This window comes from Microtus oregoni, unplaced genomic scaffold (genome assembly GCF_018167655.1).
Source record: "Microtus oregoni isolate MIOR12 unplaced genomic scaffold, Mior012 000056F_ref0000123, whole genome shotgun sequence".
NCBI lineage: Eukaryota > Metazoa > Chordata > Mammalia > Rodentia > Cricetidae > Microtus > Microtus oregoni.
This window is the reverse complement of record NW_024543832.1, coordinates 4,672,086-4,697,498: the sequence shown is the minus strand read 5'-3', so window position 1 is coordinate 4,697,498 and position 25,413 is coordinate 4,672,086. Positions and strand designations below refer to the sequence as shown.

The window sequence follows — 25,413 nt, the reverse complement described above, 5'->3', positions numbered from 1 at the left end:
GTCTCCGGCTCACTTTCTTTCAGATGATTCCATCCTCTACCCTTAGCTGTCCTGGGGACCAAGGGTCTTTCTCCTTGGAGTCCTCCATACTATAACCACCAACTTCATTCTCTACCCTTAGCTGTCCTGGGGACCAGGGGTCTTTCTCCTTGGAGTCCTCCATATTATAACTACCAACTTCATCGTATATTTGACATCACAGGTGTTGAAAATCACCCAGCTTAACATCCTCATTTAAATACTTCAAACTTAACCAAGACTGAACTTTAGCCCAACATGGGGTCTGTCTTGTTGAACACATTCTGTGTACTGCTGAGGTATCATGTGGCTACCAACCAGGATACCGGCTGGTGGTGCAGAACAAACTGTGGGTCTTTGGAGGAACTTCTTTGTCTGGCCTGTTGGATGTCCTCACTAATGTCTACTGGTCCTGCTCCTTGTCAGCATGCAAGTCTCACTTCTCAGCCAGGTTCCCTTGTGTCTCCTCTCTATCCAGAGACTGCTCAGTTTATTGCCCAGCACAAGTAAGAAACCTCAGGCTTTCAGTGTCACCACCAAGAGTTTTCTGTCTGTCTTCGTTAGGATTTTTGTTGCTGTGATGAAACTCCATTCCAAAAAAACAAGCTAGGAAGGAAGGGTTTGCTTGACTCCCAGTTCCACATCACTGCTCATCACTAAGGAAGTCAGGACAGGAACTCAAGCAGGGCAGGACTCTGAAGGCAGGAACTGATGCAGATCCCATGGAGGGTCCTGCTTACTTACTCCCCCTGGCTTCCTCAGCCTGCTTTCTTATAGAACCCAGGACAGCCAGCCCAGGGATGGCACCACCTACCATAAGCTGGGCCCTCCCGCACTGATCACTAATTGAGAAAATGCCCTACAGCCGGGTGTCATGGTGGCATTTTCTCAACTCAGGCTCCTTCCTCTCTGATGACTGTAGCTTGTGTCACAATGACACACAAAACCAGCCAGTGCACTATGGAAGGAAGTGACAAATATTTTTAAATTAATCTGATTTATTATATGGTAGAGTTAAGAGTGACTCAGCCTAAAGAAGGCTGCTGAGCAAGGATCTAATTTTAGCTAATGATTCTAAAACAAGCACTTATAAAAGGCGACTTTTAGTTCCCAAACCAAAAGACGCTTTTGCTCTCAGACAAGAAGGGATGTGGCCCGTGAGTAACTGTTCCTCCTGGAGTGGACAGGTACTACATGGTCGCTGTTTCTTTCCTGGGGAGGCTGGCTCTGCCTGTAGTGAGGGGGTGCCCTCGGCAGATTGTGAACACATGGTGCCTTGAGGGGTGGTGGTAGGAGCACCTGGCCTTTGGGCTCCGTGGTTGATGCATCCTGCCCCATCCCTGTCTGAAAAGGCAAGGAACTTGTAGGCCCATATTTCTATATGGTGTGGCAGCCAGGCGCTAAAGCCATAGGCCCCATCTGAGGTGGTCATGTAGCCCTGCAGACAGGCCGTCTCTGCCTAACAAAAGGTCGGGAAGTTGTTGCTCCTTTCTTTGTAATTTGGAGGATGCCTTATAGAGATGCTGATTCAAGCCTAAATGACAGCTAGCATACACAGCAGACAGGTAGATGCGGATGTGGCAAAACGCCATTCACCTGGTTACCTAGGAGACAGGTCTGGTGTATTTTCCTGCACAATTTATGTATTGGTATAAAAGCTGTTTGGAGAATAAATGGAGGAGACGTCAGGAGGAAGAAGTCTGAGATGCCCTTCCATGGTGACCTTGTAAGCTGTGTCTGATTATTCCTTGTGGCTCCGTACCAGTCCAGTTAGGGAAAATAGTTATCTATGTTGGGGCCCACGGGCTCTAACAGGAACTGAAGGCACAAGGCACCTGCTTGCTGGTATAGTGTGTGACCTCGTTAAGTGGGGTGATTTGTGAGAGCTGCTGACCTCTGGCTCGTGGTCATATGCTGTCCCCAGAGGCCACCATTCTGGGCACTACTTGTGTGAAAACTGGTGGGGACTGGTCTGTCCCTGCAGGGTTGTCTTTTCCATCTTTTGTCTGAGGAGTGACTGGTTCCACGTGCCTAACCTCTCAGATGTGGAGGAGGCACACTGGTGACTTCAGCTAATGTGAGAATTCTGTTTTCTTCTGGAGAGTTCTATGACAGAGTCGGGTTGTGAGGAGGGGGGGACAGGAAAGGCAGGGAGATTGAGAGTTTCTCTTTGGTACCCATCTGTTTTGAATTAGCTGCCACAGAATTGTGTAACAAGTAACAACTTGGGCTCTTTGGTTACTTTTATCTTTTTCCTTTCTTTCTCATACTTTAAAAAATTTTTATTTTTAATTTACATTAAATTTTTAAAAAATTAAAGTAAAATATTTTTAAAAGTTCAAAAATAGTTTTTAAGAAGGCAGGTGATTTTTTTTCCTGTTCCCATTATACAGATATGGAGGTTTTCTTATCTGTAAAACTGTGAAACAGCAAAACCAGCACTTAGCTCCTGTTTGGTCCTCACAAGTTTAAGTGTTCTCAAGCACCTGGGCTATGAGACAGCATTCTATCTCAAAAAGTCTGAAAGGAAAAACAGAAAAAGTGTGGGAGATATGGTCAGACATAAGCATGAGGCCCTGAGCTGTAACTGTGGGTGGGAGGCAGACAGGAGGCTCTCCTGGGTCTCCCTGACTCTCACCTGACACCGACAGCAGGCACCCACATATCAACACACATGGACGTGTGTCTGCACCTCTCCTAAAGGTCCCTAAATGCGGGGCTAGTAGCAAAGTATAGAGACTAACAGGAAAAACTGAGGGAAATCATGGAAAACTCCTTTTTTAAAGGAATTATCATTATCATCATTATTATTTACATCCCTCCTCCCCTCCCAGTCCCTTCCCTGCTCCTCCCCATCCGCTCTTCCTCCATTTCTATGCAGGAAGGCCAGGCCTCTCTTTTTTTTTAATTTGTTTATTTGTTAAGGATTTCTGCCTCCTCCCCGCAACCACTTCCCATTTTCCTCCCCCTCCCCCGATCAAGTCCCCTTCCCTCATCTGCTCGAAGAGCAATCAGGGTTCCCTGACCTGTGGGAAGCCCAAGGACCGCCCACCTCTATCCAGGTCTCATAAGGTGAGCATCCAAACTGGCCTCTCATGGGAAACTCCTGAGTCACCTTGAGCTGTTTTGCTCTTCCAGAGATGAAGGCTCTGACAGCATCTGCTCTACCTTCTGCTTGGCGCTGCTCTCTCTGTCCACAAGTGTTTGTTGACTGCAAATGACATTGTATTCACAGGCTGAGCGATCATCCTGCCCTTTGTCACCTGCACAGTTTTAACAGCTGGTTTTTATATGAAATCTGAGCTTTTCACAACTGCTGTCACTGTGACAGTGATTGATTTTGTTGTTGTTTGCTTGTTTTGCTTATCAAGATGGGGTTTCTCTGTGTAGACATTCTGGCTGTCCTGGAACTTGCTTTTTTTTTTTTTAAGATTTATTTATTACACATACAGCATTTTGTCTGCATGGATGTCTGCATGCCAGAAGAGGGCACCAGATCTCATTACAGATGGTTGTGAGCCACCATGTGGTTGCTGGGAATTGAACTCAGGACCTTTGGAAGAGCAGCCAGTGCTCTTAACCTCTGAGCCATCTCTCCAGCTACCCCTGGAACTTGCTTTATGGACCAGGCTGGCCTCCAGAGATCTACTTTCCTCTGCCTCCCGAGTGCTGGGATTAAAGGCGCGCATCACCACTGCTTAACTGTGACTAGACTCTTAAAGAATGGTAGCTCCTGCCCCCAGGGGCCCTAGTGGGCTTGAGTGAGCAGTGACTGGCGGCCAGCTGAGATAGTCTACTCTGAGGTTATTATGGCGTAGGTGGGCATCAGCCTGCAGATGGATGGTTGCTTATCATCCTTACATATGGGAATATAGAAGCTGCTGTGTTTGAAAGGTATCTTGTATCCTGATGGAACTGTATGGAAGAATTTTGCTCATCCCTAAGTTGTGTGGAATTCATAGAGGGGATCTTTGCATCAACCCACTTGGACCCTCGACATCAGATGCCCACTAAGGTATGTCTGACATCACATTTCTCCTCCTGCCCTGTTTCCCAGTCAATTCCTGTCTTACATCAACTGTGATCTGTATCTTTCTACAGTGACCCACATTTCCGAGTGACCTGTGCACCCTTCCCTGTGTGACTCTTGTCTCCTTGTGGTGACCATTGTCTTCCTGAGGTGACCTATGCCTCCCTGACATGACTGTTATAACCTGAGATAACCTGTGTCTCCCTAGGGTGACCTTAATTCTCTGAGGTGACTGGCCTATATCTCTCTAAAATGACATGTATCTTTTTGAGATGATCCATGTCTCCCTGAGGTGACCTGTAGCTCTCTGAGTTGACCTGTGTCTCCCTGAGATAGCCCTTATCTTCCTGAGGTAAGCTGTGTCTCTCTGAGGTGACCTATGTCTCCCTGATGTGACCTGTGTCTCCTGAAGGTGACTTGTGTCTCAATGAGATGACTTGTGTCTTCCTGAGGTGAACTGAGTCTCCCTGAGGTGGCCTGTGTCTCTCTGAGGTGACCTATGTCTTCCTGAGGTAACTTATGTTTCCCCAAGATGACCTATCTCTCCCTGAGGTGACATGACCTGCAATTCTCTGAGGAGACCTGTGTCTTTCTGAGGTGACCTGGGTCTCTCTGAGGTGAACTGAGTCTCCCCAAAGTGACTTGTGTCTCTCTGAGGTGACCTATGTCTTCCTGAGGTGACATGTTTCCCCAAGATGACCTATCTCTCCTTGAGGTGACGTGACCTATTGTTCTCTGAGGTGACCTATGTTTCTCTGAGGTGACCTGTGTCTTCCTGAGGTGACCTATGTTTCTGAGGCAACCTGTGTCTTCCTGAGGTGAACTGTTTCTCTGAGGTGACCTGTGTCTTCCTGAGGTGACTTATCTCTCCCTGAGGTTCTGTGACCTCTAACTGTTGTCTGCTGGGCTCAAGACAAGTGCTTTGTCTTCTCGCTATACCCGCATTCTTTCTCCTGAAATCCATTTGTAGAGGGTGCAGAAAGAGAATGACTCCCCAAGCCCGTGGTTATCTGGTCCTTTCTCCCTCTGCAAGGACTCTTCTCCAGGCCAAGCCTCCTCCAGGCCTCACCTGTCCCCTACCCACAGGTGGCCTGCTTCACATAGCAGTATTCTTTTGTCGCCTCTTTTGTGGATTGGAGGGATACCATGGAGCAGCCGTAATGGTTCCGAAATCACCAGTGCATTCACCCCATTTTGTGGCCGGGCAAGCAGAAAGCCTGCCTCCAGCCTTCTCAGCTCCCATTTTACAGATCGGAAGTTTGCATGAGAGATGAACAAGTGGCCTAGGCTTGGAAGTGGACAGGGAGAATGACCTGGGGTCATCAGGCTCAGGGCGCAGGTAGGGCTGTAGAATGAAATTCTGCCAGCTTCCAGGGATGGACGGGTGACTTCCGACTGTGACTTGGTGGTAGTAAAAAGAAAAATAATTTGGACCATTGAGTGGCTAGGTTTATTCAAAACACAGTTTGGATGCAGATAAGCTTTGGCAGAAGCAGCACCTGTATAAGGAGAAGCTACTTCCAGCCTCTTGATGAACTAGACACTTATACTAAATGGAGGTTGCAATGATCTCAGGAAATAAGCCAGGGATGGGAACCCATCCAGGAAGAAGATGATAGTTTGAATTACAAATGGCATGTTGCAAACTCTACCGTTCCTTTCCTGAATGGGGCCCTCGTGTGGAGCATGACCTCACGCTCATAGCCGAGGGCTCTGGGAGCTGAATCCCTGAATAGCCATGGAGGGCACTCTGCTTATCTCATAGTGGCAGGGGCTGAATGCCCCGGTTAGTTTTTTTTTTTTTTTTTTTTTTGACACAGGGTTTCACTATAGAGTCCTGGATGGCCTAAAACTCCCTATGTAGATTAGGTGGGACCCAAAGCCACAGAGATCTACCTGCCTCTTCCTTCTGAGAGCTAGAGTTAAAAGTGTGCCCCAAGTATGACTCTTTAAAACATTTTTAAAAGATTTATTTTATGTTTATGAGTGTTTGTATGCCTGTATGTATGTGTACCATGTGCATATCTGGCTGGTGTCTGCACTAGTCATGTTCTGAGGGTACGGAGCCTCTGGAAGTGGAGTTACAGTTATAAGCCACTATATGGTGCTGGAAACCAAACCCAGGTCCTCTATAAGAGCAACCCGTGCTCTTAACCACTGAGCCATCTCTCCAGCTCCTGGATGGTTCTTTTGAAATAATTTTTAAAAATACATTTTGTGTGTGTGTCCGTGTGTGCATGTGTGTGTGCGCGTGCATGCGTGAATGAACCATAGTATGAGGAAGTTAGGAGTTGGTTTTCTTCTTCCAGGAATCACACTCAGGTCATCAGGGTGATGTGGACTGACACACACCTGTGAGCACGTTCGTGTGTGTGTGTGTGTGTGTGTGTGTGTGTGTTTGTGCATGTACCTCCACTTTCCTTTAGAGACATGCGTGATACCACCTGGAGTCTGAAGGCATCAATTGGGTTTCAAACCCACAATTCTCCAAAGAATTGCATGGAGCCCCCAGTGACTCGGGATCCCTTTCCCAGAGTGAGTTGCCCAGAACAGCTGTAGTTAGACCGAAGAGGACACACTGACTTTATGCTCCCCACAGAACCTCTCCATGGTATCCACTCCTTTCTTGGATATTTCAGTCTCTCCTTTTCATTTTCAATGAAAATATGCAGTGGTGCACAGCAGGTAAAAGACCGGGAATAAGGGAAGGGCTAGTTCACGGGCAGACTTGATCTCACACTGTATGTGGATGTGGCCTGTCACTAGAGTCCATGTGTGCACCCCCTTTCTCACACTGTGTGCACCCCCTTTCTCATACCATATGTGGGTGTGGTCTGTCACTACAGTCCATGTGTGCACCCCCTTTCTCACACTGTGTGTGGATGTCACTAGAGTCCTTGTGTGCACCCCTTTTCTCACACTGTGTGTGGATGTGGCCTGTCATTAGAGTCCATGTGTGCACCCCCCTTTCTCACACAAGCCACCTGCTGCCTCATTCCTCGCACTGTATCTGACACATGGCATCTTCCTCACCAAACAGGGTCTTCATTCCTTCTTTGTACAATATCATTTGAATATTGCACATCTGCTTACTCTGTTGTAATATGAGTCGTGGGGCTGCATACCGCCACCCAGATAGCTTTACCCGGAACAATTACATGGAAACTGTATTCTTTTAAACACTGCCTGGCCCATTAGTTTTAGCCTCTTAACCCATTTTTAATAATCTATGTAGCACCATGAGGTGGCTTACCAGGAAAGATCTTAACCTGCATCTGTCTGGAGTGGGAGAACCATGGCGACTCCCTGACTCAGCTTCTTTCTCCCAACATTCTGTTCTGTTTACTCCGCCTACCTAATTTTATGTCCTATTAAAGGGCCAAGGCAGTCTCTTTATTTAACCAATGAAATTAACACAAAACAGAAGACTCTCCCCCATCATTTCCCCTTTTTCTGTTTAAACAAAAAAGAAAGGCTTTCACTTTAACATAGTAAGATTACATATAACAAAACAGATATTAAGCAAGAATTACAGTTACAATATTTATATCTATTTTATCTTTTATCATAACTAAGGAAAACTATAACTATCCATTCTTCAACTCCATCAAAGACTCCAGAAGGAATATTACCTAAGCAAATAAGAAATCCAAACTCTAGAAATAACAGAGACATCTCGCTGCCTGGACAGTCACCCAAAGTTCCTCTGTACCATTGGGGCATCCATCTTCGGCCTATAGGCCCATAGTTTCCAGTAGACATTTCCATGAAGCAGGAAATTCCAAAGACAGTTCAGTCGCTTTCTTCTGTGTCCTGCAGAATGTCTCGTAGACTCTTTCTTAAGTCAGAAACCCCAAAAGACCATCTCACCTTTAGGCAAGTTCAGCAGTCCTCTTTCTGCGGGTTCTTTGTGTCCAGTTTATGCATCAGTCCAGGCAAGAGCAGTTTCTTGCCCAAATGGCTAACCAATTCCATAAGGAGCCTCTTCGATGCCCATCCTCCTCTTGAAGTAGCTTGTGCTGCCAGGAGCAGACCTGTCTCATTGCCATGAAAAACCCTAAATTATTAAAATATTTTAAATGCCATATTCTGCAGTCTTTGAGAGATATGAAAAATGTCTATCTAACTGAAATATATCTCTATATATCTAGAAAATCTAACTAACATGACTACAAGCTTTACTATTATCGATGATTATCCATTAGCAACCTATATTTCCTAATCATACATTACATTTTTAAATGAACTACACAATCACAATACCTTATTCAATATCAGAAATACATATACATACAACAAAATTGACCTTAAAATCCATACCAATGCAAATTATTTATACCTATATCATTTGCCCCTTTAAATGTAAAAGAACATTTATAAACAATATTTTGGGAACATGGGCACAGTTTTTTCTCTCCAAACTGCTTCCTGCTGAATGGGGGCATCGTTATTCAGGTCTTTTATGGGATAACCTGTCTGTTAGGTTCATCTCAGTTGGCAGTAGAGTGAAGTAATTTTCTGAAGGTGTTCACAGCAATTTTTCAGGAGGGCATGGTCTATCATACCATATTGGAATAGAAGCAACCACAGAGTCTCATCCTCTGTGAAAACAAAAGAAGACCCTTTCCAAAGCATCATATCCTTAGACCCAAATTCTGAAGTCATACCCTCATGATATCCGTTCTGGTTCCATTTGGCAATCCATATAGTGAAATGTCTCTCTGTACTTAGCTCCTTCACAGTCAAAAATTTTAAAGAAAACACAATGTACATAATCCAGACTCTCTGTGAATTTTCCAATTTTACGTGGCTCATTTTTCTTTATTTCTTTTAATCCCTTAACTATCTGTACTCTGTCTCTTTAAAGACTTTACCCTTTTTTAAGACATTTACTTTATTCTCTATATTCTTATTCTTCTCTCTCTCAAGCCTACGTACATTCATCCAACACTGTGATCCATTGAGGTCTGTTATGTCTGAATCTGTTTTATTGTGAATCTGTAATTTTTTTACTATCCAGGAGCATTTCTTAAAATGTTAAGAAGTTCTTAAAGACTTAAGTTGCACCATGTAGGGATATTACGGTACCACCTGTGTCTTGCCCAGTCTAAAGTTTAACTGCTCTGTTATCATAGTAATTACAGTAGTTTGTGTTTGAATGTTACAGTTCAGCATGGTGGAGCTGAGCCAGTCCTACCTCAGAGCCCTTTGGTGCCCCTGAGCCATACACAGTTCCAGGCACACAGCAGTCCACATTGCCATCAAGCAAGCTGTAGCACTTTACTCCAAATACTCCATTCAAAAGCTCTGTCTCCCGCAGGAGCCAGACAGAGATTGCGATGGCGGCATAGCCCAGAAAGGCAGCATTTTAAAACAGCCAGTTTTTTCCTGTTACTGAGTCAGGAAAATTTCTTTGTGGCACGTAACCCACAAACATCAAAAAGCTGTCTTAAATTCTCTCTCTCCTTTTTAAGCCCTCTCAGATTTTACGTGGAGTTCATTAGCACGTTGGGCTAGTTCATTGCCACTCTGTTGTAATATGAGCGGTGGGGCTTCTCATTTTACATGAATGAGCTAGCTTTACCCGGAATAATTACACGAAAACTGTATTCTTTTAAACACTGCCTGGCCCATTAGTTTTAGCCTCTTAACCCATTTTTAATAATCTATGTAGCACCATGAGGTGCGCATACCAGGAAAGATCTTAACCTGCATCTGTCTGGAGTGGGAGAACCATGGTGACTCCCTGACTCAGCTTCTTTCTCCCAGCATTCTGTTCTGTTTACTCCACCTACCTAATTTTATGTCCTATTAAAGGGCCAAGGCAGTCTCTTTATTTAACCAATGAAATTAACACAAAACAGAAGACTCTCCCCCATCATTACTCCACTGACCATAATGGACCCATGGATAAGCATCCACGATTCCCGTTGGCTCTGTGGTTTTGGGATTTGGGGCAGGTAGATCTGCCTCCCTGCCTACAGCTCTCCTTCCCAGGAAAGAGTGGGCCTTCCAGGTGCTAGGAGAATGAGAGGAGACAGTGGTAGGTCAGCTGGAAAGCACAGATCAGAGACCTCTGAAGAGATGTGGGACTTCAGGGATCTGGGTTTGCAGGGGGCCTGTGGGGATTGCTTCCTTAGAGGCCACATTGCTCTCCACGAAGTTGCTGCTGTACTGGTTCAGGTGGGAAGTGTGTGTGTGCAGCAGGCAGTTGGTGAGTGGCCACAAAGGCCAAGTGGCAGTCTGGAGTTTCAAGACGGTCTCCTGAGAAGCTGGGCGAGGAGCAGAGATTGTACATGTCAGGAGCCCTTGTTATCCCCAGAATCCTAGGTATGCCCTTTTCTGAAGCACCTCCCGATTGGTGTGGCCCTCCTGACCCCTGGCACCCCATGCTCCACCAATTGCCAGATGGCATAAAAGGGAGGGCCCAGAGAAGGAGTTCCGGTTGAAGTCTCCTGTCAGCTGAGGGTCAAGGACTCCAGCAGTTAACTGTTGGTTCTGGAGGTGCCTACAAAGAGACAACATTCTTTTAGGTAAAGCAGCAACAAACAATAACTTTTAAGTGGATATGGCCTTTCACCCTCTGAGGTTTAAACCCATAATTTTCTAGGTATCTCACAAGTTGCCTCATAACAAAAGACACTTCTTAGCCTCCCCTCCACCCCTGTCAACCTTTGTAACCTTACAGAGTGTGATCCTATCCAAGAGATCTCCAGAACCACATGATAGCCTCGTTAAAACAAAACAACCCTTTATTAACCCTTGAGTTGTAGAGTCACCAACTCATATCTATGGCTGTTATAAAGACAACACAGTGCCTCTCTTACGGAGACCACCCCTGCTCATCCGGGTGTCTTATTTTTCCCCTGGAGTCTTTCACGCTGTTGATCCCACGCTGTCTCTTTCACAAAAACTCCAGCTCTGCTTCATGCTGGCTCACCCTGAGTTGCTTTTCTGAGGTGAAGTCAAGAATCCCCGCTCCATCTGCGTGAGGGCTCAAGAGGACTCAAGCTACTGCAGACGGCTGTGTGGGTTGCAAGCCTGTGGCAAAACCACCATGGTATGAGAGCTGAGCACTGTGAGGAGGGAGAGAAGAACTGAAGAAGGTGGAACGCCCCTCCCCGCACCCCTCCCACCCACTGCAGGTTGTTGGGATGCTGTGGGCTGGAGGCTCAGAGCAGAGGATGTGATTACTGTGGTGGTGGAAAGTCATGGCAAGTCCCCGGGGTACAGAGAGGCTGGAGCCAGGTTCTTCTCCATGCCCTGCCTTTCTTGAGGCCTCTGGTGGCACCCTAGAAAGTGCTAGAAGAGTTCTAAGCTGGCCACAGTCAGGCATTCTCCTTTCCCTTCCACCGGATTTCCCACTGCTCTCCACAGCTACTCACAGGAGAAATGGACTAGTTGGGGCGAAGGTTTCATGCTTCTGGGGCCAGGCTGTGGCAGTATACAGGACTTGCACTCAGACCGATGGTGCTGGCAACCAAGAATGAGCTGGGAGGAGTCTTGGAGCCTCCTCACCAAGCCACAGGAAGCTCAGCACTGGACAGCTCCGTCAAGTGGCCCACAGGAGGACAGTGGGAAGGACCAATGCTCCATCTATACCGATCATGGGTTGGGTGGCCATTTTGAGCCAGAGGTACTGCCATTGCCGGTGACTAGCACCCTAGCCATGGTGCGTTTTTGTTTTTCTTTTTATTTTAAGGCCAATGCAGGAACCTGTGACTTCTAACCTTTGTGATGGGCATCCAGCTTTATTGAGGAACCCCCAAACCTGGGGAACCCTCAGTCCTGGGGAAACACCAATCTTGGGACAAAACACGAGTGGTGGGCAGGCTTTCAAACATTCTAAACCAAAACATTTTTGGTTGTTTGAGACAGGGTTTCATGTTCAGGTTGGCTTTGAATTCCTAATCAGACCGCTACATCTCAAGCGCTGGGATAATAGGCATGGATCACCATATCTGCAAACCCCTAACTTTGTTTTGTAAATGGCTTCCATCAATATAAGGAGACAGGTAAGGCCTTGACATCTTATTGGAGGGAGGAAGTGGGAGTCAGATGGTGGTGTAGTGTGGGGTGGAGAGAATGGGGAGAGACTATAGAGTTTAAAGACTTCTGCTTAAGATGAAACGGAAGAACCAGGGAGGTAGCACAGCAGGGCTGTGAGCATTTATGGGGTGGATGGAGATGACAGACAGCTTGCTCCTGCATTGTTTCCTTGGATTGGAGACCCAGAAATGGTTCCCACCCGCGGGGCTCTCCTGAGGCCCAGCCTTTCCTCAGAAGCAATGGCAGCCTATCTTCTGAGGATCCTACCTCCTTCCATATCCCAGTGCCTGTGACGGCTGTATCCTGGGAACAGTAAATCTTTAGAGATTAGCTGTCAGTCGGCACGTCCTAAGCCAACAGCTGCCACCAGCACTGACAGCATCAAGAGTGGCTGACACTGCACCCGGGCTGCAGCACAGCTGAGACTGGAGAAGGATGCAGAGGTCTTCATCTCAGCCTGTGCCTTCACTCCAGGGGACACTCTCCTGTGTGGACTGGAAAGGTGCGCGTCCATGGCCCAGCTGTGACAGGATCCTCCCAGGAAGAGAGCAGAGGCCAGAATGCAGGGAAATTGCCACATGTCCAGAGAAACCTCTGTAGCATTTTTATCAACACATTCAACTAAAAACAAATGACACAAACCATCTGGTTTGTTTAATAAATGGAGCAACATAAACAGCTAAGACCAACCTCTAAACAAACAGCAAGGTGAGAGCCGGTCATTGTTCAGGAGCAAAGGTGTAATCAAATTCTAATTTTCTATTCCAATAAACATCTTTGAATTAGTGCCTACTCCACTAATTATGAAGAGGTACTTTTATTAGCGTTCTACTTGATTAATAAAGCACAAAACACAGATTACCTATAATATTACTTTCAGTTCCCATGGGGAGTATCCGGGTGGCTTCTGCATGTGTTTAAATGCTAAAGCAGAAGAAGCCAGAGGGGGAGGGGAGCACGAGCCAGTTTTTAAAATGTGAAGGAGAGCAAGGAGGGGGTTATGGAAGGACTTGGAGGGTAGAAAGAAAGGGAGAAGGAAATGATGTAATTATATTACACTCTCAAGGAAAGAAATAATAAGAAATTTTAAATCATTCAATTTGTGAGACAAAAGCAAAGCCTCCTAGCACAGCGCCCCAATCCCTTTGTGCTGTTTGTACAGAACATTTAGTGTCAGCTTATGCCCCGGGTTTCAGGAGGGAACTCCCTAACCCATATCCTAGTGGTGGGTCTCGACCTGCAGACCTGAGGAGGGTGAGGAAGAGCGCTGTGCTGTGAACTCAGTCTCCAGGAAGATGCTTTGCTCAGCCGCAAGGGCTGTGGCAGTGACAGAAAAGGAGACAGAAACCAGCTGATGATTGCAGGGAGCCTGGGAGAGCAGCAGTTCAAAATGTTCTTGGTGGAGGCCAGAGCAGAGTTCTGTTTTCTGTCTTCGCTGTCTCCTCAGTGGGCACCTCTTTCCTCCTCTCTTGAGCCCCCACCTATGACTATAACAAGCCTCTGTCTACGACTCTCCCTCCATTGTCTGTGAAGTCTTTGAATTTGAGAGGCAAGAACTGTTCAGAGTGGCTTGGTGGTTCCTGAGACCCTAGCTCACTAAGAAAGTTTCTGTCCTCAAAGACACCCCATATTCTTGTATCTTGGGCACCGTGCCCCAGAGTCCTGATGCCACAGGGCAAACACAGGGAGAGACTGCTTTGCCGCCAGTGGGGTTGTAGCTGCTGCCCAGGCCTGGGTGGGAAAGCTTCTACCTGGCAGGTTGCAAGACTGAGAGTAAACCTGTCTAGGTCAGCTTGCAGCTTCTGGTGTAGGTGGAGCAGTGGCAACAGTTAAGTGTGACCCTGTAGGGACAGGTTTAGAGCTTACTGAACCTTAGTCACAAGGCTCAGAAGAGGCCTTTAGGGCTTGTGTGTGCATGCTTACACGCTCATGTGTGAACGGGATATATCTTCAAGGAAATCCACTCCAATCCGTCCCAACACCACTTCAGACTTCAGCTTTGGCAGAAGTGTACACAACCATTTCCCCAAGAATGTTAATAGTTTTTTAAAGAAAGCTTCACTGCAGTCTTGAAGTGCTGACTACTTACCAGCTTCCAACGTGACTTCACTGCCCCGGGAGGAGAAGGTGGACCCATTCTCCTGGCTGCAGGATTTGGGTTAATTTGCTTTCTATTGTGATGAAAACACTGACCCAAAGCAACTTGTGGAAGAAAAGATTATTTGGCTTACACCAGCTACTCTGAAATTCATCATTGAGGGAAATCAGGGCAAGGGCTTTAAAGGAACTGAAGCTGAGATGGTAGAGGAACACTTTGCTGGCCTGCACCCAGGTTTGCGGCTCACATTCAGCTCTCCTTCTTATACATCTCTGGGCCCTCATGGGATGGGCCCTCCCATTTTAATCATTATCAGGGAAATGTTTCACAGACTTGACTACAGGCCAGTCTGGTGAAGGTACTTTTTCTGTGCATAGTTTTGGAGCCTGTCCTGGAACTCATCCTGAAGGCAGTTTTTCAATTGAGGTTCCCTACTAGCTTGTGTTGAGTTGATCAAGAAAAACTAACCAACACAGGTCCGGAGGAGGGAGGGCTAATCTGGGTCACATCATTGTGCAGATTGCTGCACTTTCAGGGATTTTGTTGGCTGGTTGTTAGATACAGCTATTATTAGACATTAAGCTATATTCACTATAAAATTATATCAATGCACACAACGAATGCTCAACATGTTAAGCAGGGGTTTGCTGCATTGACACTAGCACTCACAACACTAAGTTTTGAAGAAAAAAAAAGCTTTATTGCAGATGTCCAGCAAGAATCATTAAAGTTCTGCCCCTATATGTTGGTCTCAATCTTTTGAAACCATAAGCCCGATTGAACCCTTTCTCTTATAAATTGCATTGGCCATGGTGTATAGCAGGTCTTTCTTTAGACCTCCAGCTCCTGAGTGACACAGACTTCTTATTAATTTTGAAAGTATGGCCTTAGCTTGGGCTTGTTCTTAACCAGCACTTAAAACTTAAATTGATCTACATTCTGCCACGTGGCTTGTTACCTCTCCTCCACACTGTCCATTCAATGTCCATCATGTCTGTCTGGTGAATCTCCCGTACCACAGATTCTTTCCCAGAGTTCCCATCTTCGCTTAGAAGTCCCACCTATCCTCTCCTGCCTAACTTTGGCCATTCAATTCTTTATTAAATCAATCAGGCAGGTGAGGAAGGAAAGAGACATATCTTCATACAGTGTACAAAAGATGATCCCAACATTGGTGTTTGTCTCAATAGGAACGTAGCTAAGACACAGTTTATGATACCATAAAAGTTGAACTGCTGGGAGGTAATGATGCATGATCAGAGTGGACGGTCCAAAAGGGACATGTTGACCAGAGCAGGCTGCAAGCAGCTGCAATGGAAGTTTAAGAAGTGAACACTAGATTTCTTATGTTGTGGGCTTTGTTCAGGGATGATCTGACTTTGCCTGGATGGGCTCATTTGACATTCATTGTTTTCCTTATTTTAGGCTAAAATAGTCATGACATAGATAAAAATAAATCCAAAATAAAATGGCAAATTAAGAAATAAGCTGTCTCTATGTGACTTGGTGAAGAAGAGGATCCACGATAAGAAAGAATGACCCTATTCCATAGAGTGAAAGAGCATGAGGACCTCACAGGAAAAACTGGCAATACATGGCAAAGGTGGCACCAGCTCCCCCTCGGAGCTCCTTGGCAGGGGAGGGAAGCAGAAACCTCATCCAGGTCCTCAATGGCCATGGTGGGAAGGGGTTGGTAGTGCCATTCTAAGGGCAAGTGTGGAAGTCCTGCAAATCTCAGGTCTGTGCTCTTGGTGAGACAACAATCTCTAGAAAGAAGGGCCAGTAGCAGAGAATCTGTTGTTTAAAACTAACATTGCGGAGCTCTAAGAACAGAGAATATTCACAAGTCAGGGAGCATGAAGTCAACCTGGCCCAACCCTAAGAAGAGAGACAGTTACAGGAGGAAGTCATGGAGAACCAAGACCAACTGCTGGCAAACCAGGCACGGGTGCAGGAGACTTGGCTGATGGAGTGAAGTGCACTCACAAGGAATGCTTGCTCCATCCTTAGTGTCTGGAAGCAGAGTCCATCAACGAAATAAAGCTGATAGCCCCAGGATTGAGCACAGTACTCTGAAGCCACTATTATGTCCTTAGATTCATTGCCTTAGAAACTGGGAACTCTGAAGCACCAGCAGGCTACTATCCACATCCTCATTCTTCGGCAGGCCGTGCAACACTAGCAGGGTATAAAAGGGTGGTGGCAGCTCTCAGTGCCATGGCTGCCTCCCCAATTCTGAATTTGCTTGGAAGATACTCTTTAGATAGAACATCAGCTATCAGAGATGGTATGTCTTTGTGGCCTCAAGTGGCAGCACTGTCCACCCAGATCAATATGGTCACAGCATGGTCCTCAGACACCAACATGGCCTAGGGGGTGACCCAGACCCCTGGCTGTGGATATCAACACAGTTTTGCAGTAATTGTTAAGGAGTGAAATCTCAGTAACACAGAACCGTGGGTGTGCGTCTAGTGCAGAAGATAAGTCAGGTGTCTCTTGGCCTCCCTAGAGAGATCACACTTGGATTTATATCTTCAGCAAATAAAAGGAACCTGTGGGTCAAAATTGCTCTTGTTACCCCCCTCAAAAAAGACCATCAAATATGAAATCAGAAGTTTTAATATGACACAATTAAATATATCTGTATATCACGCTGAGGATTTTCTTTAAACATAAGAAGTTACAATCAGGTATATGTTTCCTATATTCAGATAAATTCATTTCTATTAATTATTATTTAAATTACAGATGGGAAAATGACTCGGAAGAGAAATGTCAGAGACGTTAGGCAGGTATACAGCACAACTCGAGACATGACAGCACTGTGGCCTTGCTTCCCGCTCAGCAGCCTGCTTCCTTGCCACACTGCAATTTGAAATGTCAAGGCTAAGGGGAGAAGCAATGGGGACATGGGAGACAGGTGTTTTCATACTCAACCCCACAAACTGGGGCTTATAGCAATGTCTTGTACCTCTCTGGGTTCTAGCGCCTTGCACTTCCCGAAGTGGCTTCTTTCCTCTGTGTGTGGAGGTGGGAAGTGCAATGTCCAAATGTCTCAGCAATCTGGATCATCCAGTGAGCATGCATTTCATTGTCTCCTGGGAGGGTGAGGAAGCAGAGCCAAAGGGGCTTCCTAGTCTTCTTTCTAGGAGTAGGAGCGTCTAAGACTTCTTCTGATGCCAGCAACATTGGGGTACTTCCTGGGTGATGCAGATGGGGAGCACTTACTTCTGGAGACCCTCAGAGCTTGTTAAATACCATACTCATTTCTGTTTTTGTAACTTCAAGGAAAGCATACTATGGGCACCTGTTCTTGTAATGCAGAAACCAGAATCTTAATATTAAAAATGCATTTCAGGGCTGGGCTCTTCTATAGCTTTGCAAGGGTACAAGGGTGAAGCTAACATCTGGGTCTCCACTTTTGGAGTCAATAGAGTGCCCACACTTCAGGAGGGGTAAGGGGTCTGCCCTTGGGATACACATGGGGCGGGCATGGTCAGTGACTGTGCTGGGGGCCCATCAGGAGGACTGGGTAGAACGACATGATGATACTCTTGTCATATGTCCCAGGGATGCAGGACACTGATCTCTTCCCAGAGATTTCTCCTGATAGTGAGATTGTCTTACAGGCAGCTGTCTAATGCATTTCTACACCTACTGGTTCCCAATAGGCATCTTGCTGACTGTCCTGGCCCATCCACCCCCTCTCCAGCAACTTACAGATGTAAGCACGCTCCCACTGAGGCCACTGCGGATTTCTAACTACTGTGTCATTGATGTGAAAATGTAAAAGTGTGCTTTAGGGGAAGGAACCTTTGTCAAGACTGTGGCACTTAGAAGCTGGGTCTGTCCTTCCCTCTTAACTAGGTGTTTCCATACATCTGCTATTAGGTTAAACACAAACACACATGACTAGCCACCTGCACTGACTGACGGACCCTGTTACTACACAGAAGATGCAGGAATAACATCCGGCTGTGGTCCTGGTAGCACTTGTGGAAGGGTCCCGCCCGCTTCAGTGCCCTACTGAGGAAGGGCTTTCAGGATAGCATTCACCTCCTCAGCCACGGCGGTCAGTGCAAACTCAAACTGCTCCTAAGGAAGAGACGAGTGAGAAACGACGGTAAGTGGAAGAAGCCCTCTTCCCATCCCAGGGGGAGCTTGGGAGAAACTGTTCAGGAAGCAGACTTGTCAGAAGGAGGGCTCTTTAGTTGCTGACCTAGGTGGTGTCCCTTGGGTTTGGGGGCTGCAAAGTCTTGCTGCCATTGCTGGGGGGCACTTCCTTAGCCATGGTGGGCACAGGAGTCACCAGGCACTCCTTGTCTTTGCAATGTGTCACCACATCCAAGTGCCTCAGTAGGTGGAGCGGGGAGTGGATGCAGATGCCAGCTGGCCATGGCTGTCACTGCATCCACAAAGTGATGCTGAAGGAGGTGCAATGACTGCTTTTGAAATAAACAGGCTACTGCCAACTTAGCTTTGCTGCCTTCCAAGGCCATACCCACTCACAACGGAAAGGGACAGGGCTGCTATCCAGCTGACAAGCACCCATGGGAACATCATGGTGAGGACTATGCTCTGCTAAGGGAGAGCAGAGGGCTGAGGGAGAGCAGAGAGCCAGCCTGTCTCCTTTCAAGGTCAGATGGTAGGTGACTGGCCATCTTCCTCTTTCTCAGCCTCTACAAAGGACGTGCAGACCCTGTGGTTCAAGGCTGTGGTGGCATCAGACATTGGCTGATCACACTGTGAAGTCACAGACAGCATAATCTGTGCATGCTGTCCCCTAGATAACAGTCACAGACTGTGCACAGCCCTGAACACACTTGCAAACTCTTTGCAGCACCGGCACCAGTGTGCATCTGGCCCCGCCCCTCTCTCGCCACAATATTACACATTCGGACCTCTAGTGGCCTGTGGGAACTTTATTTTGACACAGGGTTTCACTCTGCAGCCCCTCTGCCCTGTAACTGGCTCTCTTTCAGGCCAGTCTTGATTCTTGTCTCCCAAACACTGCACTCACTGGCATGTGTCCAGCATCCTCAACTGTGTCCACAATTGTAGTGCACCACCTGACTCCAGGGGCTGGGGTCCAGAGGGGAAGTACATTTGCAATAGGAATCTATGTTCAGCAAAACATGTTAAAAATCAGTGGAAGCTGCAGCTAGGGAATAGAACACGTGACGGATGACTGGACCTTCCAGAGCAGGAAGGACCGACTGTTTCCTGGTGTTAGCTGGGCATGTGGCAGCGGGGCATCAGAAAGAACACTGAGGTGTTCTGATCAAAGAAGTAGTTTTTAAAGCAACCAATATTCTGTTTATAGAAAGCAGATCCTATGCTCTCTTCCAGTTCTGCTCCACACCCAGAGAAGCTCAAGTTGGAGCAGGTGTTGCCTTATGTCATTGCTGGGTAGGGAAAATACCTCTTTCCAGGCCAGCCTGGGACATGGAAGGATACTTGTGTGGTCCAGCTGAGCTGCTCAGGAAGGAAAGAGTGCACTCACAGAGCAGCCACGCCCTTGGATATCATGTGTTTCCTGGGCTGCTGTGGTCTGGAGACCGGAGGGCAGGGGGACAGCTATTCAGTTATACCTGTGCTTACATTTGACTCCTTCAGCTTAGGTGGTTGCTATGACAACTGTCATCCCTCATTCTAATAAGAGCTTCAGTGAAGTGTGATGCCAGTACCCACTACCCTGTGGTCTTCACGCCTGACAGGAGGTGCTTAAAGAGGACCTAAGACCCAGTGTCTTTCTGTGTCACTGCTGCCCCTCTTCACAATGATAAGACTAGCTCCTAGCTCTGAGGACAGAACCAGGAGAGGTGGGGATGGCCATTGTGTGTAGGAATAGATAGGGTGGGGACTGAGTTAGACAGAGATATAGAATCATAGCATGAAAGACAGACAGAATGATAAGGAGAGACAGAGAGATGGAGAAGGAAGAATAGAGATTCTGAGAAGGGAGGGAGAGAGAGAAAGAGGGAGAGAGAAAGAAAAGGGTAGGCAGACAGACAGACAGACAGACATAGGGAGAGGGAGACAGAGAACTGACAAACTTCTGTAGCGTAGGATGTGAGAGAGTGGGTCGGGTCACTTCAGACTGTGATCCACATACACTTGACAGAATCATCACCTCTTGGTCCAAACTTAGCCTGTCTGGAAAGGCGGAGCACATCCAAGGCTAGGGCCCGTTTCTAGAACTTGGGATCTACATCTCGTACCTCTGCTGAGAAGGCAGACAGGGTGTCCCTTGTGGGACAGCAGTCAAGATGTCAGAATGCAAGGATGGGATCCTAAGGGCACATGGGCACTGAGCACCATGTATGCACATGCACACACTCATACACACTTCTACACCTGCACACACACCCTTTAGATACATTAACACCGCACTCACACTCCCCCCATACATGTCTTTCCCACACCCCACCAGACTCAACCTCACACTCACCCATGCACACCCTCACTAATCCACACACACTCACTCATGCACACCCTCACTAGTCCACACACACTCACTCATGCACACCCTCACTAGTCCACACACACTCACTCATGCACACCCTCACTAGTCCACACACACTCACTCATGCACACCCTCAGTAATCCACACACACTCACTCATGCACACCCTCACTAATCCACACACACTCACTCATGCACACCCTCACTAGTCCACACACACTCACTCATGCACACCCTCACTAATCCACACACACTCACTCAGGCATCTACACGTATCAACATGCAAACCTCATCCTCGCGCACACGCAAAGTAGGGCGTTCACTTTGTACTCCTTACATGTACACTTTCATACATATCCTCACGTGTGCCCATCTTGATGAGCGCAGCGTGCTTGTTCTGGGTTGTAGGATAGGCTCGTCACTGTGTCTCTAGAACTGATAAGTAAAGGAGAAAATATCACAGGCTAGGGGTGTGGTGGCATCTGCCTGCAATCCTAGCACACGGGAGACTGAGGCAGGAGGATCATGAATTCAAGGACAACCTGGGCTACATAGGGAAATCACGAGACCACTTACTAAAAGAAATGAGCCAGTCTCATAGGAGGAAGTTCATAGTGGAAGAAAGGAAAAGCAGGACATGAAACTAAAAAGTAGATGATTAAGGCTGTGGAAGAGCTAGGTAAACACGAGGAGAGTATTTTAGTGTACAGGGTCACCCCAAGGAAACATGTCCTTAACACAATTAACCTACACTAAGGACAAAAACCAAATTCAACCAAACCCACAGGAAGGAAAGGGTTAAAGCCTTTAGTTACTATGGCAACTTGGTTGGGCCCTGGGGAGGGGAGGCTGCTGCCATAGCAAACACAGCTGAGGTAGGGACTAGCCTGAGCTCTGCCCTGATGCAGTGTACATGGCTCTTCCTGTCACCTTGCCTCCCTTCTTCAAGGTTGGCTCCTTTGGTACCTGGCAGAATTAGGAGTAGCTGCTCTAGGTGCAAATTGGCAGTCATGGTGGGCACCTTATTGGAGCTCTTCATCCCAGTTAAATACCCAGAGGTGGCCAAGCCTTTGCATGTCTTGTGTCTCTTCTCTGTCCATAGTGCTCCGGCAGGCATCTGTTAGCTGCTTTTTGTATGTGTGAGTGGCCTACATTCTATGGAGAAAAGCTGTTATTTCCTTTACAGAGAGAATGTGCTGTTAGGAGTCTCCGGCCCTTCCAGGCTTATGGTCAGTGCCAATCAATGTCCTTACCTTTCCTCAGATCCGAATGATGGGCCTGATCAAGTACCTTCATGGGAACTGAATGCCCATGGGCTGATTTCAGCTTGTTTGAGGAGTGTTAGACAGTATGGTACTGTTTGACCCCAGTAAGTTTTCTGGTTTTTGGGGAAACCACAGTTCAGAGAGAAGCTCAGTCTCATAAAGTAACTCTGGGGAAAGGTTTGTGTAGCCGTACACCTGGGGGTAGGCTTTCATCTCTGAACTGCAGCCTGAGGGAGGAGACAAATCCTGTCACCATTCATCTGAGAGCAGGCTACATGGGTAGACTTGGTCATGAGCCTTGTGTCACCCTGTGAGGTGGCTGCAGGGGTGCAGCATGTGGGCTTTAGAGTTACATACAGTAAACACTGGGCGGAAGTGAGGTCACGCTACATAGCAATGACCAGTATAATTATTAATAATACAGTAATCAGTATAATAATTGCCATTGTCCCCAAAGCTCTGAAGCTTGGGCTGGTGCAGGGGACTGACTTGGACTTCCTCAAGCCGACTTTGGCAACAAGATACTGATGTCTGAGAGCCGAATGGCTTTCTTCTTGCGATGCATGGGCCACTTCTACTTTTGGCATATGCTTTCCCTTGGGATTAGTGCAGATCCCTCATCAAAAGAGCCGACATTTTGGGCACCCTGAGCTGTCTGGAAGGTTCACCGTGACACAGACAGAAGAGATTGGCTTGTATTTCTGGTGAGCTCCCCAAAGCAGAATGCAGCTCCAGCGGCAAGATTCACTTTGTATTCCTGGGTCAAGGTGTCCCTGGCTTTCCAACCACTACAGTACCCTGTCTATGCTGCCTGCTGCAGGGTGGTGCCCAACATGACCTCTCACAGCTGGGTGGCCCTCCTTTCCAAGGGCACAAAGCCAGTGGGTCACTTGTCACTAATAGCCACCCTCCTGTGACACAGCCTTCCCGGTAGCCTCACATCTCCAGACAGTGACAGACATACACATGGCCCCAGGGCACTGAGGTGTCTCCCACAGGACCCTGAGCAATTATGGAGGGGAAATGCTCACTCAGCAGCAGCGGGGAGACCCCAGACACACTAGGGCTCCGTTCCCTGGGGAGGAAATCTACCTCTCCTGGTGGTCCTGCCTGACACATTGAGCTGTATGGATCACCAAAGGACATTTAAGGAGCTTGGCCAAAATATAAGTTTACAGATCCAACATAGACCAAAGGAGATGGGGGGATGGGAGGTTCCATGCCTGGCCATTCTGGAATGACTGTTTCTATAAGAGGTTAAAGGTAGGCACAGCTTTGGGCTGCTCAGTCTGGTGGTCTATGGTAAGCCCTGGTTTTAATTACTGCATTGTGGTTACACAAGGTATTGGCAGGAGCTGTGTGTGTGTGTGTGTGTGTGTTTGTGTGTGTGTGTGTGTGTGTGTGTGCGTGTGTGTGTGTGTGTCTAGATGCTCTCTGCATTATTTCTCTAATTGTTTTTAAAAAGATCCAATTAATTATGTGTATATGTGTATGTCTGTGTGAGTATATATGTAAACATATATGTGGGTGTCCACAAAAGCCAGAAGAGGGAGCTGGATCTCCCTGAGCTGGAGTTCCAGGCTGTGATGAGAGGCCTGATGTGGGTTTTGGGAATCAAATCTAGGTCCTCTGTGTGAGCAGAAAGTGTTCTTAACCACTGAGCTGTCTCTCCAGCCCCACCGTGTTTACAAGTTTAAACTAAGCCCAAACTTTTAGATAAAACCCAGGAATAGACAAGATGTACTTTAAAAAGTTCATTCACAATAATATCCCGCCTCATGGGGGAAAATAAGGCCAGGAAGCAGAGATCCTGCCTAGCACACAGTCCACATCCAGGAGGAAGGACCTGACAATTGCGGCTTCCACTGGGAATCTCAGGGACCGTAAGCGACCTTGCTCTCCTGCTTGCAACACCTCTGTGACCTCATAAGAGCATCAGGTTGATTTCACTTCAGTGCTTCATTTAACCTTGGCAATGAGACCCAGCCAGATGGCTCAGGGAGGGATTTTAAGAAATAAAACCAGTTAAAACCTATTCAATCCAATGTGTCAGGCTCAGCCCCCCTCCTGCAGAGACTAAGGCGTCCACTTCTCAATAGTTGAGCAGAAAGTAGGGGCTTAGTAGGGATTAAATAGACCTGTATCGTGCACTAAGGACCAGGTTATAGCATCAAGGACTGAAGTCTGGTCCAGAGTGTGCTGCTCAGCCTGACCTCAGAGGTACCCATAGGCAGAAAGAACTTGCCCTCTAGTGCTAAGGATGGAGCCCAAGAAAACCCTGGTAGCAGAGCACTGGGCCCTGGAGCCTTGTTCCTCCTGCTCAAGTAAGAGTTTTAATTACCTATTTTTTTTTAATGTACATTGGCATCCCCTGGAGCTACAAACAGCGTAAGCTGTCATGTGGGTGCTGGGAATTGAACCTGGGTCCTCTGGAAAGAACAGCCAGTGCTTTAAGCACCTGAGCCATCTCTCCACCCTCTACCTCCCATTAGTAAGAGTTTTTATAACTTGAGATACTGTTAAGATGCAGCAGTAATTTCATAAGAGCAATTTTCCATGTCTGTGGATGTCTGTGTCCTTTGGGGCCAGGAACACACCGACATTGAAGATCCATGTCCTGCGATATACATTCGACTTTGGGATAGTCGGTGAGGGTTTTGTCACGGGAGGCAGACATTTTTGGAACGTCTAGAGAACGGGAGGTTGCACGGCCTCACAGCTAGTTCTGTGAGCTTGGAAACAAAGCTTTTGTTTCCAGCCATGCTGTGATAAATCTGAGTTACTTTTCAGACCTAGTTGGTCTGGTGCCCTCATTCCCGGTGATCACTGCACGATGGTGGTTCAAGATGCTGGGGATGAAGGCGGGCAGAGTGTTTGCAGGTGCTTCTCTAGATACTGTCTGGGGCTTGTCCTTTTATAAAGATGTAGCTCTTGACTGGAGGTACGGTTCAGTGGTGTCCATCTAGTCATGCCTGCCCAGCATGTGTGAGGCTCTGAGTTCCACCCCCAGTCCATACACCTTCTGACGTGTCGTGCAATGTTCTTCCCCCTCTGCTAAACCTGGGAGAGACAACTAGTTGGGTATAACTGAACCTTAGACGTTGAAAGCATTTGTGCAGCTCCAGGAATAGTGATGAACCTCTTGGGAACAGCCCCTGTTCCTTCGCCTACTGGGGGCTGGCTGGGATGATGCCCACCTGGACTAGAGTCATTGTGTATGGCTTAGTAGGTTCAGCTTCACCCCCCGTCTCTGTTCTCAGGAAAATCATGTGGAGAGGTACCTTTAATACATTTAAAGTCCCAGAGGATTGATTGACAGTACCTTTGTCTGGACCATGCCTGGTCTCTGGTCCCTCAAGTGCTCCAGGGTCGCTGCGATATCAATCTCTTTAGCACCTGCAACAAATCACAAATTGGGCTGAGCTCAGTGCACAAGATAATCCACACTGCATCTGCCAATCTCCTGCTATCGGGCTCCCTTTGGGCGA

General features: G+C 47.2%; 1 protein-coding gene across 1 annotated transcript in view; it reads right to left on the bottom strand.

Moving 5' to 3' along the window:
- Positions 1-16,759: 16,759 nt before the first annotated feature.
- Ptprn2 (protein tyrosine phosphatase receptor type N2) overlaps positions 16,760-25,413 on the bottom strand; it is a 744,114-nt gene continuing 735,460 nt past the window's right edge. Inside the window, exons 22-23 of the mRNA XM_041638770.1 lie at positions 25,248-25,321; positions 16,760-18,290 (exon numbers count right to left, since the gene is read on the bottom strand). Coding sequence (XP_041494704.1) covers positions 18,219-18,290; positions 25,248-25,321 — 146 coding nt within the window. The 3' untranslated portion in view covers positions 16,760-18,218. The remainder of the gene's footprint in view (positions 18,291-25,247; positions 25,322-25,413) is intronic.